This window comes from Sorex fumeus, unplaced genomic scaffold (genome assembly GCF_029834395.1).
Source record: "Sorex fumeus unplaced genomic scaffold, SorFum_2.1 ptg000008l, whole genome shotgun sequence".
Taxonomy (NCBI): domain Eukaryota; kingdom Metazoa; phylum Chordata; class Mammalia; order Eulipotyphla; family Soricidae; genus Sorex; species Sorex fumeus.
In genome coordinates, this window is record NW_026606065.1 from 54460505 (window position 1) to 54476995 (window position 16491).

Below are 16491 nucleotides of genomic sequence, written 5' to 3' on the forward strand. Positions count from 1 at the left end.
GCACAGGGCCCACCTCTCTGAATGCAGCTCTTTTATTCAAGATCCAGGAGAGATGAGGGTGGTCACAGGTACTCATCCACACACATGGAGTAGGGAAAGAGTAGAACAGGACCTCAAACTGTGGTCCCTCTAGGGCCTATTCTCATAGCCAGTTGCAGGCAAGTTTTCTAGTTCTTGTCCCCCTCAATCGCTAGAGCTACTTTCCTCTGCTTCTCCAACCTATAGTCCGAACTGGGCATTGAGATCCTTAAGGGATCCCTTAAAGGGAATTAGATAGCAAGTGACATTGAATGGTCAGTTCCTTTGTGTTGTTCTTTTGGGGAGCCATACCTGGCAGTGCTCAGGGCATACTTCAGGGTCAGTGCCCAAGGGTTGCAATGGGTGGTGCTTGGAGGGACCATGCAGTGCTGGGGATCAGACCTGGAGCTCCTGCATGCAAAACATATGTTCAGCCTATTCAGTTTTGTGAGCTTACAAATCATCTGGACCTAAAGATGTTTTAAGACTTTTCGTGAGTGAAAATTGGTTTTTCTGTCCTGGAAATTTTCCGCTGATAGAAAGTTAATAAAAAGACAAGTACTACAAGTATTAATAAGTAAACCACATATTTCAGTCTTGAGTGCTTGCTTGACACATTGCTTTTATTGAAACTGTGGAAAGATGAGGACAGCCAGGAGATATAGCTGGTGGGAGGAGTTATAATGTTGATGGGATCAGTTATAATGTTGAGAGTACACATAGTCACATATATGTACCACATAAAGCAGCCTAGGAAACTCAGGGTGGAACTTGTTCCAGCTACAATAATGGTGCTGATGTGAACATCGCCTGCCAGTGTAAACAAATAGAGAGATGGTTCAAGGGGTAAGTCACTTGCTTTGCCTATGGCCAATTCCTGTTTGAGCCCTGAATACTACCTAGAACAACCCCCAAGCACAGAACTGGGAGTAACCCTGAGACTCCTGGGTGTGGCCCCAAACCATAACAAAACACAAAACTGTCACTTAAAGGGAAAACCAAATTCAAGATTAGTGACAAAATGCTACCGAAGTATTTCCCCTCTCTTCCTTCCTAGAAAGGAAGTCCCTTTAGCCTGTCTCCAAGGGGTCACGTTAGAAATGCGAAACCAGTAGATAAAAGTAGGTAGGAGTCAGAAAAGTATTTGCTTCAGTTTGTTTTTTTTTTAAAGTGTTACCGTAATTAATTTTAAATAAGCTCATCGAATGATTTCCTGTATTAGAAAATCAAAGACTTCTAAAACAGTCTACCACTTATTAGCTCAGCTAAACAAATTGCTGATTTGATTGCTGATTTCTGCTTGTGTGAGCTCACAAATCATCAGTGACAATGGAAGGCGCTAAAAATGCCACCGAATCTGGTCATGCTGCTCCTCATTCCTATTTCTTTACCTGGGCTTTGTCTTATCCAAGTGGCCCCCAAAACTATGTGATGAGGAAGAAGAGGGTAATAGTAAACTAGCCTTGGTGGTTTTGCATGTTCCGCTGAGCAAGACTGTAATTGTTAGTCGTGTTTGTCTGCAAGTCAAAATTAATGACTATGAATCTAATATTTGTTGTTTTCAGGGAATTATTCAAGACGATGAGGGACTGAATTGTTGTAGAAAATATATTCAGTCTTTAAAGAATATATTAAAACAGCATTTATAATGCATAAGGGAATTTAAGTAAAACAATCTTTGTAACTGAAAACAAAAAGAATTATCAAATAAACTTGTGCTTTTAAAAATTCAGATCATTTTCATTTGACAAAATACAAGTTTCTAATCATAGGTTGTGTTACTAACTTTAAAGGTTAAAAATGAGGGACCAGAGTGATAGTGTAGTGGAGTAGGACATTTGCCTTGCACTTGGCCAATTTGGGTTCAATCCTTGGCCTCTCATATCTTCATCTCTCCCTTTCCCCCCTCTCCCCAGTCTCACCAGGAGTGATCTCAGGGCAGAGTCAGGAGTAAGCCTTGAGCATCACTGGGTGTAGCCAAAACAAATGAAAAAGTGTCAATAATGAGTTGCTCATTTGCAGATCCTCTCTCAGATGACTCTGGTTTTGAACAAATCCCCTCAAATCTATTTTCCTTCTCAACAATATATATATTCAAATACATGAGCATAGAAAAGAAGAGAACATGAGAGATAGACACGTGGAATTGCTCTCCATTGTCTCGTATTTTTAAAAGATGTTAAGGTAGTGCTAACTCCTTAATCAGCAAGCACTCGCCAGCCTAGAGCGCTGGGCTAAACCCCCCCGGGGACAGAGCAAAGAAGCAAGTTCCAAGTCATCCTCAAGATGGCAGCCAAGGGGGATTGGCTGATGGAACAACCAACTGTGAGGAGAGAGAGGCCTGCTGGTGCCTCTAGACAACAGTCTCAGGGCACCTATTGTCTTTCAGAAAGTTTCTCTGAAGCGCAGCACCAGCAGTCCTGGGGTGGGGGGAGGACACAGAACCAGGAAACAGAACCACTGGACATTGGCAGTAGGGCAAGGCAGCAACACTGTGGAGGGAGACGGGATGGAGACTTGGAAGGCGGCCCTGGCAGGGGTAATCATCAGGTCGAGGCAGGTAGAGAATAACAGATAGGAAAGGGTCCAAGAAAGCGCTCCAAGGGGAGGGATTTATGACCTCATACCTGAGTACATGGGGTTGCATTTTGATGTGTGTGTGTGTGTGTGTGTGTGTGTGTGTGTGTGTGTGTGTGTGTGTGAAGCAGAAGAGCAAAGCAGGGGGGACCTGTTCTGTTTGGTCAGTGCAGAATCCAGTTTGGGTCCCGCTGAAGAGACTTTCTGACAAGCAGTTAGAAATGTGTTCCTTCAAGGTGCTGAGGAGAGAGACTGAGGTGTAGAAAGTTCAGAGCCTTTGCCATGTAACTTGTGGTGGAAATCGGAAGCCAAAGGCTCAAAGATGGGGGGGGAAAGTCCAATCTTTGGTAGGTAAAGGAAGAGATCTCTGCAAAAGAAACTAAGGAAAAAGTGCTCAGAAACAAAAAGAGCAAATACGTCACTCCTTGGAAATAGAAACTTGGGACAGCCAAATTAAGTATTTTCTTTGGACCTTGGATGTTCTGAGTGAATCACTATTTTTTTTAATTCCAGGACGTTTTACTTCATTTATCTTTGATTTCTAAATGATAATGGCGAACCTCTTATGTAAGCACATTGTCCTCTAAGTATTAATTCATGGTCTCCATTTCCTTGTTCAGTACTGACCAGATATCCTGGTTTATTAAAACAGTGGTGAGAAGCAATAGAGAGTTGTGGTTAAGATAAACTTTGGTGGCAGACCTTTAGCTTTCAAATCTCTTCTCTACCACCACTAACCCATAGACTCTGAGTGGAATAGAATTGGGTCAGTTACTGCATTTACCCGCTTAAGAAGTTGTTAAAATTACATGAGTTCAGATCCACAGAAGTCAAAGGGGGAAACGTGGCTCATGAAAAGTACTCTGTGCTTTAGCAAATACTCTTCTATCAAAGATAATTTAGCATAAGATTGCATATGAAGAAAGAACAGACCCTCTTGGCCTTATTTATTCATTGCGCGAGTCCCTTAATTCAGCCCAGACAGTTCAATGTAGTGGAAACTAATATATTAACCACTTTCATTCAATTGAAAAGACAGGTGGGTCATACAAATTATAGAATAGGTCGGTGTACTTGGCCAATAAGTAGTTTTATACTTTAAATGTTGTAGCAATCAAGATTAATATTGACATCCACCCAGCCACTGGAGAACGTTCGTTTATTCCTTAAAAATAGAAAATATGGGTCAGAAATTAGCTAAAAAGCTGGAGCTTGTGCTTGCATATTGAAAACCCAGGTACAATTCCCAGCACCACATGATCCCCAGAGCATCACTCGGGAAGAAAACTCGGAAACATCTAGAGCAACCAGGTGGGAGAATAGCACCAGGATCTATTTTAACTTCATATTTGATCACATGTCAGAAAAAGAATGAAAAATTTCAATAATGTCGAATTAATCCTTGCTGTCCACCTTTCTTTTCCCAGATCTTTTGTACATTTTGAAATCATACAATAGCACAGCAGGAATATTATTCCCATTTTCCAGATTGGAAAGTAGTGTTTCGAAATACTTCATTCTTAATTGTCAGTAACTGAGCCTGCATTCTGACCATGCATCTGCCTGATCTCAAAGTCGGGGCTATTTGATGTCACCTTAACCCCCAAGAAAAGAGGCAGCTGGTTTCCCCTGGGGCGGGTCAGAAACCTGGCCCCCTCACCTCAACCTTTCCATTCCTTCATTGTGAAGTTCCCCAATTGCTTGCTGATTGAAAAGTCTGTGAGCTTTCTGAACTAATGTAACAGAAACTAGAAGACAAGATAGCAATCTTGATTTGTGTGTGTGTGTGTGTGTGTGTGTGTGTTACCCCTAATATACAAATACCATTCCTCAAGTGAAGCAGATTGTCACAGCAAATATCGAGTGGAATGAAGCTCATTTGTCAGTACCAGGGAGCAGGAGGGGCCTGAAACTCTGTAAAAGTTAAACAGGGACACATTTCAGAAATGCACTTCTGAACTGGGAAAAAAAAAATGCCCGTTTTTCCTGTTGCAAAAGGTGTTCCTTTTCAGTTGCTTGAGAAAATAATAGAGGCTGATGTGAGAACATGGGTGTTTTGTTTGACCCTAGCATTTTCCAACTGCACATTCTTCCTCTGTGTACTGCTCACATGTCATTTTAATATGAAAGGGCACCTGCCTTTTGTCTCAGTACACAGTCACCTTTCAGCATTGGTGATGGCGAAATCAGAGGTACCTGAAGAAGTTATTTTTGTTCCCTGGATTTGGGGAATCTATTCAGTATCTGGTGTTTTCTTTAGATGCCATTATGCTTTCTGCTGTGTAAATGTCAAAGAAATGCAATTAGTGACTCTTAATCCTTTTCTTGAAACGAAATTGAAAGAGACAGTGATTCTCATAAAAAAAAAAATAATCAGTTTGTTAACTGATTTGGGAAGTGGGGTGGGGGACTCCATATGTAGTTTTTATTTTCCCAGGACCCTTTATTAGTGTTCTCTCTAAATAATTCCTCTGATGCCTGGCATGTGAAAACAAACACACACACACACACCTACCACTTAACTGGTATGCATTAAAATTTTATTTAATATGAATCCCAAATATGGAGCTTAAAAAGTGATTGAAAATGAAAATCAGCAAATTTTTTTTCACGTCTGTACCCTCTCTTGTGTGTGTGTTTTCCTTTTAGGGCTCATTCAGAGGCCACTCCCAATGATGGTGGGGGTACCATATAGTGCCAAGATTGAGTTCTGGCCTCTTTTGTGCGAAGCATCTACTCATCCCATTGAGCTACCTCTCTGGCCCTATAAACCATGTAATGTTTCAAGCATTACATGATTTTTTTTTGAAAAAATAATAAAACCCATGCTTGGGTTTGGGTAAATATTTGCCTTTTTCTTTTTCAGAGAGCGATAGCACAGGGTAGGGTGTTTGCCTTGCATGTGGCCAACCCGGGTTCAATTCTTCCATCCCTCTCAGAGAGCCCGACAAGCTACCAAGAGTATCCCATGCCTACACAGCAGAATCTGGCAAGCTCCCTGTGGTGTATCCGATATGCCAAAAATAGTAACAACAATAGAGACATTACTGGTGCCCACTCGAGCAAATCGATGAACAATTGGATGAAATTGCTACAGTGCTATAGTGCTTTTCAGAGAATTGATAGTTTAGGTATTTGGATTTCTTTATGTGTGTGTGAACCTGACTGTACTCAGTTGCTGTTCCCTGTGTGGGACTCAGGAGACCCTGCAGTACACAATCCATCCTTGGTTTCCCACTTACAAACCTGCACTCCAGCCTTTGAACCACATCCCTGGCCCTTGGGTATTCTAAAAAACAGTGGGAGAATGGATTTTAATGAGCAAAAATATCAGAGACTTTATTTTTTATCGAAAAGGTAGAAATGGCTTGTGGATATGAGACAGAGAGACCCTCAATTAAAGACCAAAAAGTGAATAAACCACACCTCAAGATGTCACGTGGTTTAAACCATCAAATAACCAGCTTATATGCCCTTTAATTTTTCATACACTTTAAGAAAAGAATGTGTCTACTTGAAGAATCACTCATGCTTAGTGGTAATTACATCTACCATATCACTTCATGTCATTTCATTACTTTCATGGGATTATTATCAAAACAGCTATCACAAATGAAGATCAAAGGTCAGAGTCAGGGGCTGGAGCAATAGCATAGTGGTAGGGTGTTTGCCTTGTACGCAGCTGACCTGGGTTCGATTACCTGCATATCCCATATTGTTCCCCAAGCACCACCAGGAGTAATTCCTGAGTGCATGAGCCAGGAGTAACCCCTGTGCATCGCCAAGTATGACCCAAAAAGAAAAAAAAAAGTCAGAGTCAAAGCTTCCAGTTATCCTGAAAAATCTGAAATATGTTTTCAAACACTTTGACACTGGAAATCCTCAGTGCACTTGTGGGTTAGACAAAAGGAAGAAAGGAGGAAGTTCTTTTTCATTTACTCTTCTTTGGAGGGAACATAGTTCAAAAATCTCATTTCCAGAATTAGATGAGTCTCAATTCACTGTTTCTGAAGAAACCTTAGGAAAAGGTATTGATACTCTCAGTCATTGAGCGTGATGGTCTGCAGTGGGACTGCATTCAGAAGCATGTGCTCTGGGGTGCCTAACCACACCCCCTAATTCTGTCCCTAGCACTTACACCCCCTAATTCTGTCCCAAGCACTTTCTTTTTGCTAATGTTTTCTTTGTTGGGGGCCATACCCAGTTGTGCATAGGGTTTTCTCCTCACTCTGCTCAGGCATCTCTTCTGGTGATGCTTCAAGACCACAGGCAGTACCTAGGAGGATCAAATTGGGGTCATACCACATGCAGGGCAGCACTTTAGCAGCTAACCCGTCTCCCCATCCCCCCTCCCACTGACTTTCCGACAGTAATGTGGCTCACAAGATTTTTAAGCAAAAGCAAGATGGATGAAGAATTTTGTTTATACTTTATTAGATCCCTTCAGGACTGGCTTATCGGTACTACTGTGTATCTTAAGAACTGATTTATCTTTTTAATTAGTTTTTCTCACATTCTAACTTAGTTTCTGTTATCTTAGTATGTCTGTAAGACTGTAGCCTTGAAATTGCTTCAAAAGCTCAGACATAGAATGTGCATTTTGACATAAGTGCAGGAACCACTAAAATTGATTCTGAATCCATGTCTAAACCTTGACTGGTCCAAGGATAACGTGCACTGAGCTTTGTTTGTTTGTTTGTTTGTTTGTTTGTTTGTTTTAATGAAATACTAAGCCCTGGGTGGATAGAATTGAAACCTGGGTCTCTCTAGAGCCAGTAGCAGAAACCGACTCCCTGTCTGTTCAGGGTAGCCATCCAGTCACCCCACTCAAACTCCATAGCTATTTGGAATGGTGGTGGAGTCTTGTCCTACCCTGAGGTGCTCAGGGCTTACTCCCATGTCTTTTCTCAGGGATTACTCCTGGCCAAACTCAGGGAACCATATGTAGTACCGGGAATTGAATGGAGTCAAAAGTATTTAAGACAAGTATATATGCTATATATACCCCGTATTAATTAGGAAGCCTACACAAGCAGACATATCTCTTCCTTACCTCAGGGACCAGACAAATTCTGGAAAAGGCTCACAATAATCTCACCATTACAGATCATAAGTACTCTTTTGCAACATTCAATTCTACTATCACTGGAAAACAGCCATAAATTATAATACATAAATGAATGTAGCTGTGTTCTAGTAAAAGCTAATTTACTGACAGTAGACCTTGAATTTCGTGTTACATTCATATACCACAAAATAGTCCTCTTGCTAACCATCTAAAAGGCTAAATAAGACACTATTCTTTGGTCCCACTTTGTACAAATACATACACAGAGTCCATAAGTGAAATTTTTTGGGGAAAATACATAAATCTCCATCTCCATCCCCTTGAAAAATAGAAAAATTTTACTATTTTCCGGAGGTATTTTTTTTTTTTTTGGAATGGGTGTCATACCCATTGGTGCTCAGGATTTTATTCCTGGCTGGAGCCATAGCACAGCTATTAGGGCGTTTGCCTTATACGCAGCCGACCTGGGTTCGATTCCTCTACCCCTCTCAGAGAGCTTGTCAAGCTACCGAGAGTATTTCACCCACATGGCAAAGTCTGGCAAGCTCCCTGTGATGTATTCTATATGCCAACAACAGTAACAACAAGTCTCACAGTTTGTTGTGAGACATTACTGCTGCCTGCTCGAGCAAATCGATGAACGACAGGAGGACAGTGCTACAGTGCTCTGTGCTTAGGGATCACTCCTAGTGGTGCTCAGGAGTGATCCCTGCAGAATCCAGCCCTGCAGAATGCAAGGCAAGTGTCTTACCTGCTGTGCTATCACATTGGCCCCTTAAATAACATTATTAACAGCCAGAGTGACAGTAGAAAACATGACTGTTGGAATTCTGAAGACATCCAAGAATATTAAGTGCCTACCTAGAGTGTTCAGAGCCAATCCGAGTGGGCATAAGTATCCCTGTGTGGGCCAGTCCGGTTCCCAAATCCTCTGAAGATAAGACAAAGATTTTGTCCCTGTTTCTTGCCTTCCCCTGCTTCCAGGCTTGTTTCAGTATTGGAACCCCTTCCTCCCTCTCTGTGTATATGGCCATGGGAGCTTTGAGCAGCATTTTCGATCCCAGTCATACTTCTAAAGGTTTCTCACCCAGAAAGAGTCCCAACATCCCCCCACCCCGCTATGAAACAGCTTTCCCCATTTATGAAAATGCTTTGTTTTTCCTTCTGGGACCTTGCTTTGTCCATAGCAGACACACATAGTGACAGGAGATAGCTCAGACTTTCTATGGGAACAGAAGGTCAGCTAGCTGAGCTCAGTATCCCCCTGCCCCTCTCCCCCAGCAATGGAAAGGCATAATTTATCTCCAGCTTGAGTTATTAGAGCCCATCCTTGTGATGTAAATATCAAAGCATATGGAGTGACAAAAGAAAATGCCTATTAACCGTTGTCATTGATACACTCTGTAGTAAATCCCCCAGTTAGGACTTTTGTGGGTTGTTGGTTTTAAATTTTCTCTTAAACTCTAGACAATAGACACCCTCAAATACAAATGTTTGTCCCTGTAAGGCATTCAAAAATTTCAGAAGTAGAGGTTGCGAGTTCTTCTTCAAGGCAGTTGGATTCGACCTGAAAGAGCCCATTTAAGTAGCTATGTGTTTTCTATGGGCCACAATTAGTCCATCAATATTTCTAGATTTAACTGGTTGTGCTATTCACTCATTTCTGAAAGGGCTACTTGATCCTAAAAGAACCCATATAGACAGTATTTATTTAAACTGTTGAATGAAAAATGTTAGGTCCCACTTGGTCTACCTTTCCCATGTAGGCATTACTTATCCTCTCATTTAGAGGACTTAGGAGTTTCCTGTGTACATGCCTGTGTGTGTTTGTATGTGCTACATTTTATTAATTTATTCAAGCACTTGTTTGGTACCTTTTCTTTCCTCCAAAGATCCTAAAATAGTAATTTCATGCTCCTTGACCTCTGTGTATTCAGAAACTGGTAGAGAAAAGAGTGATCAAAATAAAATCTTTGTGATAATTTGGGATAGGTTATTTAATGAAAATAGAAAGTGAGTAATTTGGGAGTACCTAAGAAAGTAGAACTAACTGTTTTCAAGGGGGTGGTTAAAGTGAAGTGTTTATTTAAGGGAATGAGAGTAGCAAACACGCCCAAAAGTTTGGAGAATGAGACCCCAGGGAAAACACCAAAAATAGAACTAACTTTGAGGATGAATCAGTTTAGTCAAGCAAAGGGTCATCCATTCTGCTGCGGAATAGCAAAATCTCAATCTCTCTCTCTCTCTCTCTCTCTCTCTCTCTCTCTCTCTCTCTCTCTCTCTCTCTCTCTCTCTCTCTCCTCTCTTCTCCCTCCCCCTCTCATCCCATCCCTTCTTTCTCCCTTTCTCTTTTTCTCCCTCCTTCTTTTTTCACCTTCTGTCTTTTCCTTCCCCCACCAGATAGTGCTCGGGAGTTTCATTTCATTTCATTTCATCATCCTGTTATTCGTCGATTGCCTCGAGCAGGCCCCAGTAACGTCTCCTTCATCCTAGCCCTGAGATTATATTCAAGGCTCTTTAGGAGAATGAGACCCATCATTTCATATAGTGCCAAAGATCGTACCCAGGCCCCCAGCTGCATACACCCCAAGCTTTAAAGCCATTTTCCTGCCTAATCCCACCCCAAAAAAAATATCTTTCACTGACCTTGAACTATTTACTTCACTCCATTGAGCCTCAGTGTTCTCATCTCTAAATGGGATCAGAAAACTGACTTTGCAGCTCTATACTAGGGATCAGCAATTTGCTCCCTTCTTATCTTGGGTCCTGTGTGTGGCCAAGAATGTTGTTAGGTATTGGATGGAAGGGATAGAAGGACAGATCAGTTTTGTGGGGTTGCATGGGGACAGGCTTCCACTCCGAATAAGAGCCAGGAAAAAGCTTACCTGGGTCAGCTATTGTCTAGCTCCCCCTGGGAGCTCATTTGGACACTGGAGAGTGTATCTTTCCCCAGAAAAGCCTTTGCATATTTTACTGTTCTTATGAGTTGGGCTGACAGAGGGACCTGGTCAGATTACATACTTCTGACTTCTTTTCTTTTCTTTCTTTCTTTCTTTTTTTTTTTTTGACTATGAACTTCAACACTAGGACCAATTCACTCATTCCACGGGACGCGCCCTAATTCTTAATCACTGAAAAAAGATATTTAAGCTTTAGACTATTCAGATATCTAAGATTCTTTCCCTGTAGACAAGCAAAAAGGTAGATGCTTACAAATAGTGTGTATTTAGTACCAAATTTCTAGGACTGATAAAATATTTTCTCTTCTAGTGACTTTTTATTTGCATATTCTTAGTGACTGTTGCATAGACATTGTGTGCTGAGACAGTGAAACACATTTAAGTGAAACACATTTGAGGGAAGTTTAAAACCAAGCTTGCTTACTGCCATTTTCAAATTATTTTGAATTTCTGTTTGGAGGTCCTGTCGGCCAAGATAGAACTCTTGCTTGCCTTTTATTGTCTGGGAATGGGATCTAATAGTAGCAATCAGCCTTCTAACATTCTGACTGCAGAGCTACTTACCTGCCATTGACCCTTCAAATGTTGCCAGGTATCACAGCAGGAGTGAGGAGATTCAAATCCCATGGGTTGGAGCAATAGTACACCGGGTAGGGACGTTTGTCTTGCATGCGGCTGACCTGGGTTCAATTCCCAGCATCCCACATGGTCGCCGAGCACCACCAGGAGTAATTCCTGAGTGCTTGAGTCAGGGTTACTCCTGTAACCCTGTGCATTGCTGGGTGACCCAAAAAGCAAAAGTAATAATAATAATAATAATAATAATAAGTAAATAAAATGCCATGCATTTTCCCCCCAACCACCGGTGGGATGGTCTAGTCTTAACAAAAGACCATCATATGGAATCCATTGAGGACAGTGTCCTAAAGTACATCGCAAGCCGGGGTACCAGAGGCAGAGGGTAGAGCACAAAGCATGTGTCCCTTTGTGTCTTCCAGGAGAGAAACCCTACAAGTGTACCTGGGAAGGCTGCACCTGGAAGTTCGCTCGTTCGGATGAACTGACAAGGCATTACCGCAAACACACGGGAGTGAAGCCATTCAAGTGCGCGGACTGTGATCGCAGCTTTTCCCGCTCCGATCACTTGGCACTGCACCGCCGGAGACATATGCTGGTGTGAGGAAGGCAACCTGTCCAGCCGAGCGTAGGAGCTGGATCTCTTAGCCGCACCCAATTCAGCCGGGCTGAACCCTCTCCACAGTGTCACACAAAAAGGGCACCCTCAGCCCACAACATCTGAAACCAGAGCGGGGGAAAAAGAAGTCCCACTTCTACTTATGGTCAGAAGGTAAAAACCCCTAACCCGACTCCATGAGAAATGTCTCCACGCTGGCCTGGAAGATGGGTGGCACCAACGCCGAAGAGACAGGCATTATTTTTCTGTGCTGTGTCCTCTGCCACTTGCAGATGTTTGTAGCTTGTACATTTTTCTGAGCGGTCAGACATTTTGTGGCTCCTTTCGAGGTCATTGGGCACACTTGGATGGCTCCAGCAAGACCTTCTTAAATTGGGATCCCTCCCCTCCTCCCCCATCCATCCTTCACCCCTTTCCCCAGCAATTTTAGTTACCATCTAAGTAAGCTAAAACACACATCCCATCTGTTACCAGCAAGCATGCAAAAAAGAAGAAGCTGTTGGCAAAAGAGGTTCCAATACCTGCAAGTGAAGGGCCCCACAGGCCGCCTTTGCAATAGTGATGGTGGCCCCTAGGTACCACTCCCATCTTGCCATTATGCCATGCCCCGAAGAGAACCAACATTGACTCTTTCATTTGTTTGTTGTTGTTTTTGTTTTGTTTGGATTCTGTTTTGTTCATCTGTTCACGCAGAGGGGCAGCGATATTTCGGTTGGAGTCTTGTCCCAGTGTCTGCCCTGGCATGGACGGGCCCAGAGATGTTGTGTTGTTGAATAGGAAGAGCCTGTCTTAAAAAAAAAAAAAACTACTGCCCCACTTCAAATTGCAGTGTTCTGTCACCTAGGCATCACTTCTGCCTGCCCCTAGTATTTGATTACAAGGAATCGGGGGAGAAAAAAAAAAAACTTTCTTAGACACACTGGCACCAAGGGACGAGGTGGGGCTGCCCCTGCGAAGTCAGTGAACGTGGAAAAAAAAAATCAGACAAAGCAGAGATGGAAATAATGCGCCTCCTGAGGAGAAAAGCAATAATGAATAAAAGGACTTTCCTACAATCACTTCACTGAGGAGTCACGTTACCAATTTTCATACTTACTAAAGGGATTGTAAAAAACACCCCAGCATTTTAGATGTCTTGGTTACGTTCACAGCACTGAGGTAATCTTTCCGCTGTTTGTTGAGCTTGGTTGAGCACCACAATTAAAGATTATGCGCTCCTCCCCCAACACCCACCCCCACCTGCTTTTTTTGTTTGTTTGTTGGAAAATAGTTATTTGGTGACTGGAAAGGCCAGGGAAGCAGAATGGGGAATTAACTCTTGGGTTAATGGGCCAGTCCTCCCTGGCACTCGAGATGGTGGAAAGGGGATGCTCCCTGAGGAAAGCCTGACTTGGTGCTGGTTTTCTCACAGGGAGAGTTGCCGACCAGGACTCCCCACAGGGGCTTCGCTAGAGACTCCATTTTCTAAAGTGTATTAGGACCCAAAGGCTCTTCCTGGGCCTCTGCAGGGAGTCGGACCCGCTCATCTGTGCCGAGGGTGAGAGGAAATTACAGTCCTGTCAGTACCCTGAAATTATGAGCCTTTTTTGCAGCTAGCAAAGTCTACAGTAAACAGAGCAATACATCACCAACAGGCATCCTTTCGGAGAAATTAAAATGATCCTGTATTACCCCACCGCTACCACCACCACTAAAAGCTTTGGCTTTATGTGGCAAAGGGGCTTGGTGAGATTGTTTTGTTATTGTTGTTAAGATTTTTTATAGCCTAGATATAAAAGGTTGCCAGCATAGACCTTCGCAGTCTATTTTAATTACAAATACTTGATTTGGGGGATTGCACAAAAGAACCTCACATTCTTACTAGCTCAGTTTTTATATGTTTGAACATTCTGAAATCATTTCCGGTTATAGAGTTGTTTTTTTTTTAAGATCATCTTATTCATTTAGAAAACCTTACTCTGAAGAAGCAAAAAGTATAAACCTTGAAACAAGGGTCATTTGTGCTGAATGGTATTAAAAGGACCCTTTTTTAGTGTTCAAGCAACAACATAATGATTTTTCAGGTCAAATTCTGTCTTTACCAATACGTGCTGTACATTTTCTGCCAGGTCTGAAAAATTCATCAGGCAATCTCCCTCCCATAAGGGCTGCAGTTTTATTGATAAAGAGCTTCTTTTGCTACTCAATCTGCCTGCACCAAACACCGTTTTGGTTATTTTATTTTACCAACTGGAAGTTTATTATCTGTACTGTATACACAACTCTTACTTCACATTGCCAGTGACATTCAGAATCAAGGAAGGCTTCTTCAGACACACTTGCACTGTTTATTGTTCGCATGCAGAGGGTCCCGGCCCCCATGATATTGTCTCTCTGCTAGCCCAGAGACTGAGACGTCAGCGGTGGGTGAATCAAGGTGTAGACTTGGTTGCGTTCTGCCTGTTCTCCCAAGAACAGCTCCTCCTTTTCTCTGCTGAGCAATGTCTTAGGGTTGCAGGTAGAAATGGCTTTCAGAATTCATAGAACTGGCAGGCAGTGGGAACTTCCTGAGTGACAGCTAGATTTAAATTTAGCACAGAACTCCTGAGCTACTCCTCTCTAATCACATAGGAAAGATGCATGGAAGTGAGCTTTCGTCCTTCCCATCGTGAGTGTGGAAACCAGACGGAGACAGTAAATTGGCTGATAAGATCTGTCAGTGTTATGCCATGTCCCCCTGTGTGACATGTGGACACTTCTCAGGAGGAATCCAAGCACAAGTAGTAAAGACGTTGCAGAGCTCATCCAGACTGATCCTTAGCTGGGGCTGGTCATGAGATAGAACCCATTCTCCTTGGTGGTTTGTTTTTTGTTTGTTTTTTGTTTTTGTTTTTTTGCCACAAGTGTTTCCCCACAGAAAGGAAAGTGATTTGGGAGACAAGGAATTGGAATTTTTTTAAGTTGGGCCATTTTCCAACAAGGAAATACCTGGTCCATGGTCTGTCCATTCCAGCCTCTTAAAAAGCACAGTAGATGAGGAACAGCAGAAAAGAAGTAGAATCCAAAGGACTTGTCCCTTGTTCCCTACTTGGGAGCATCCATTGTTTTAAACTTCAATTTGTTGAGGGTGTATATGTGTATTTGGGGAGCTATTCACAGGTGACTGGAGTGGCTTAAAAAGCTACTGTCAAACTGTCTATTTCTTCAAAGAGATAAAACTCAAGGAAGTGCAAATGTTAACTTTTAACTTCCGAAGCATTATAAGGATGAGAGTCAGACATTGAGGTTTTAATAGAGTCCTTCCCCATGTTCTGACCTTAAGTCATTCAGGAAAAGATTCACTTCCCACCCGACCCCCACCCCTTCATCCAGCTCCAGCCCTTTGTGTTATTTGTGAGTGGACTCTGAGAAACCTGCTCGATAGTTTGTCTTAAGTTCTATTAAGACATTTAGACTGAAATTCAAATTGCTAATGGCTTTACCGTAAAGAGTATACTACTGCCTGACAATACTTTTTGAAACACTATAGGACATTTATTTTCAAAAGCAGTTGAATAACAGTAACATAAACCACATTTTTAATTTAAAAATAGCACTTTTGTTCACTTTAAATTTTAAGTGAAAAATAGAAAGAAGATTGTAGGGGTCAGGGGTCTTACAGAATGCTACAGCATTTACAGTTATGAGTTCTAGATGATTAGAAAGGCTATTTTAATTATGGTTGGAATTTGGTATAGCTGATACTAAGGTTGTGTTCATTTTTATACAATTTTTATCTTCAAATTGTCATTTTTGTTTTAAACATAAAATAATTCTGCACTTTGATATAAGTTCAGTAGAGTTATAACATGTATAAGGATAAAGATACAGTATTCTTCTGTCTGTACTTTATTTATCATACTTACCAAAGCTGTAAGTGAATAAATCTGGTGAGGTGAGGCCTTCATATGTATTAATATGCCTTTGTTGTGTTATTATGACTGCTTAGGAATGGAGCCTCAATGTACTTACAAAGGAGTCTTGCCATTTATAGTAAGGATTGACAGAACTTAAAACAGTGTTATGAATACCAGCATCCATGTTACACTGAGTTACAGTCTTCATAAAAAGGACTGAATGTGAGCTAATTCTTAGGAATCATAAGGGGCCCCAAAAGCCTTAATACTCATAGTCCTTCCATAATCCAATCTCAGATTTTGTTCTTTATTAATAGCTATAGGAGTAGAAGATAAATGTGTTTTACAACTTTATTGACCAAATCTCTTCTTTCAGTTTTTCTGAATGCAGTGTATGTCATTTAAAACAATCTTTCCACTTCATTAGGTTTTGTTTCCCAAAAAAGGGGTTTCGTGAATTGTCTTCCACAGTACATTTCTACCTAATCCCACACTGCCTCCCACTTACTTGTACAGGCACCCCCAAAACATGCACACTTGTATACACCTGTATATACAGCAGCCAGTGAGCTTAAAGATGTCAACAAAGAACTTTTTTAAAAGATTGAATTTGTAATAATCTCTGCTGTCTAGAGATGTAAGTTATTTACCTTATTAGGGAATCAGCTTCTAATGCTATATATGACTTTGCCTGCATTTTATAGTTTAAAAAAGTGTACATAAAAATTAAAAATACTATATTTTCACAATTTCATTATAGAGTAATGTCTGTTTAGCATTTCATGTCCATTAGTACTT

The 16491-nt window shown here is 41.6% G+C and overlaps 1 protein-coding gene across 3 annotated transcripts in view; it reads left to right on the plus strand.

Moving 5' to 3' along the window:
- Positions 1 to 12759, plus strand: part of KLF12 (KLF transcription factor 12) — a 730941-nt gene extending 718182 nt beyond the window's left edge. For all 3 annotated transcript variants that reach the window (XM_056109465.1, XM_056109456.1, XM_056109472.1), the window contains one exon: positions 11622 to 12759. In XM_056109465.1, coding sequence (XP_055965440.1) covers positions 11622 to 11803 — 182 coding nt within the window. In that variant the 3' untranslated portion in view covers positions 11804 to 12759. The remainder of the gene's footprint in view (positions 1 to 11621) is intronic.
- The last annotated feature ends 3732 nt before the right edge of the window (positions 12760 to 16491 follow it).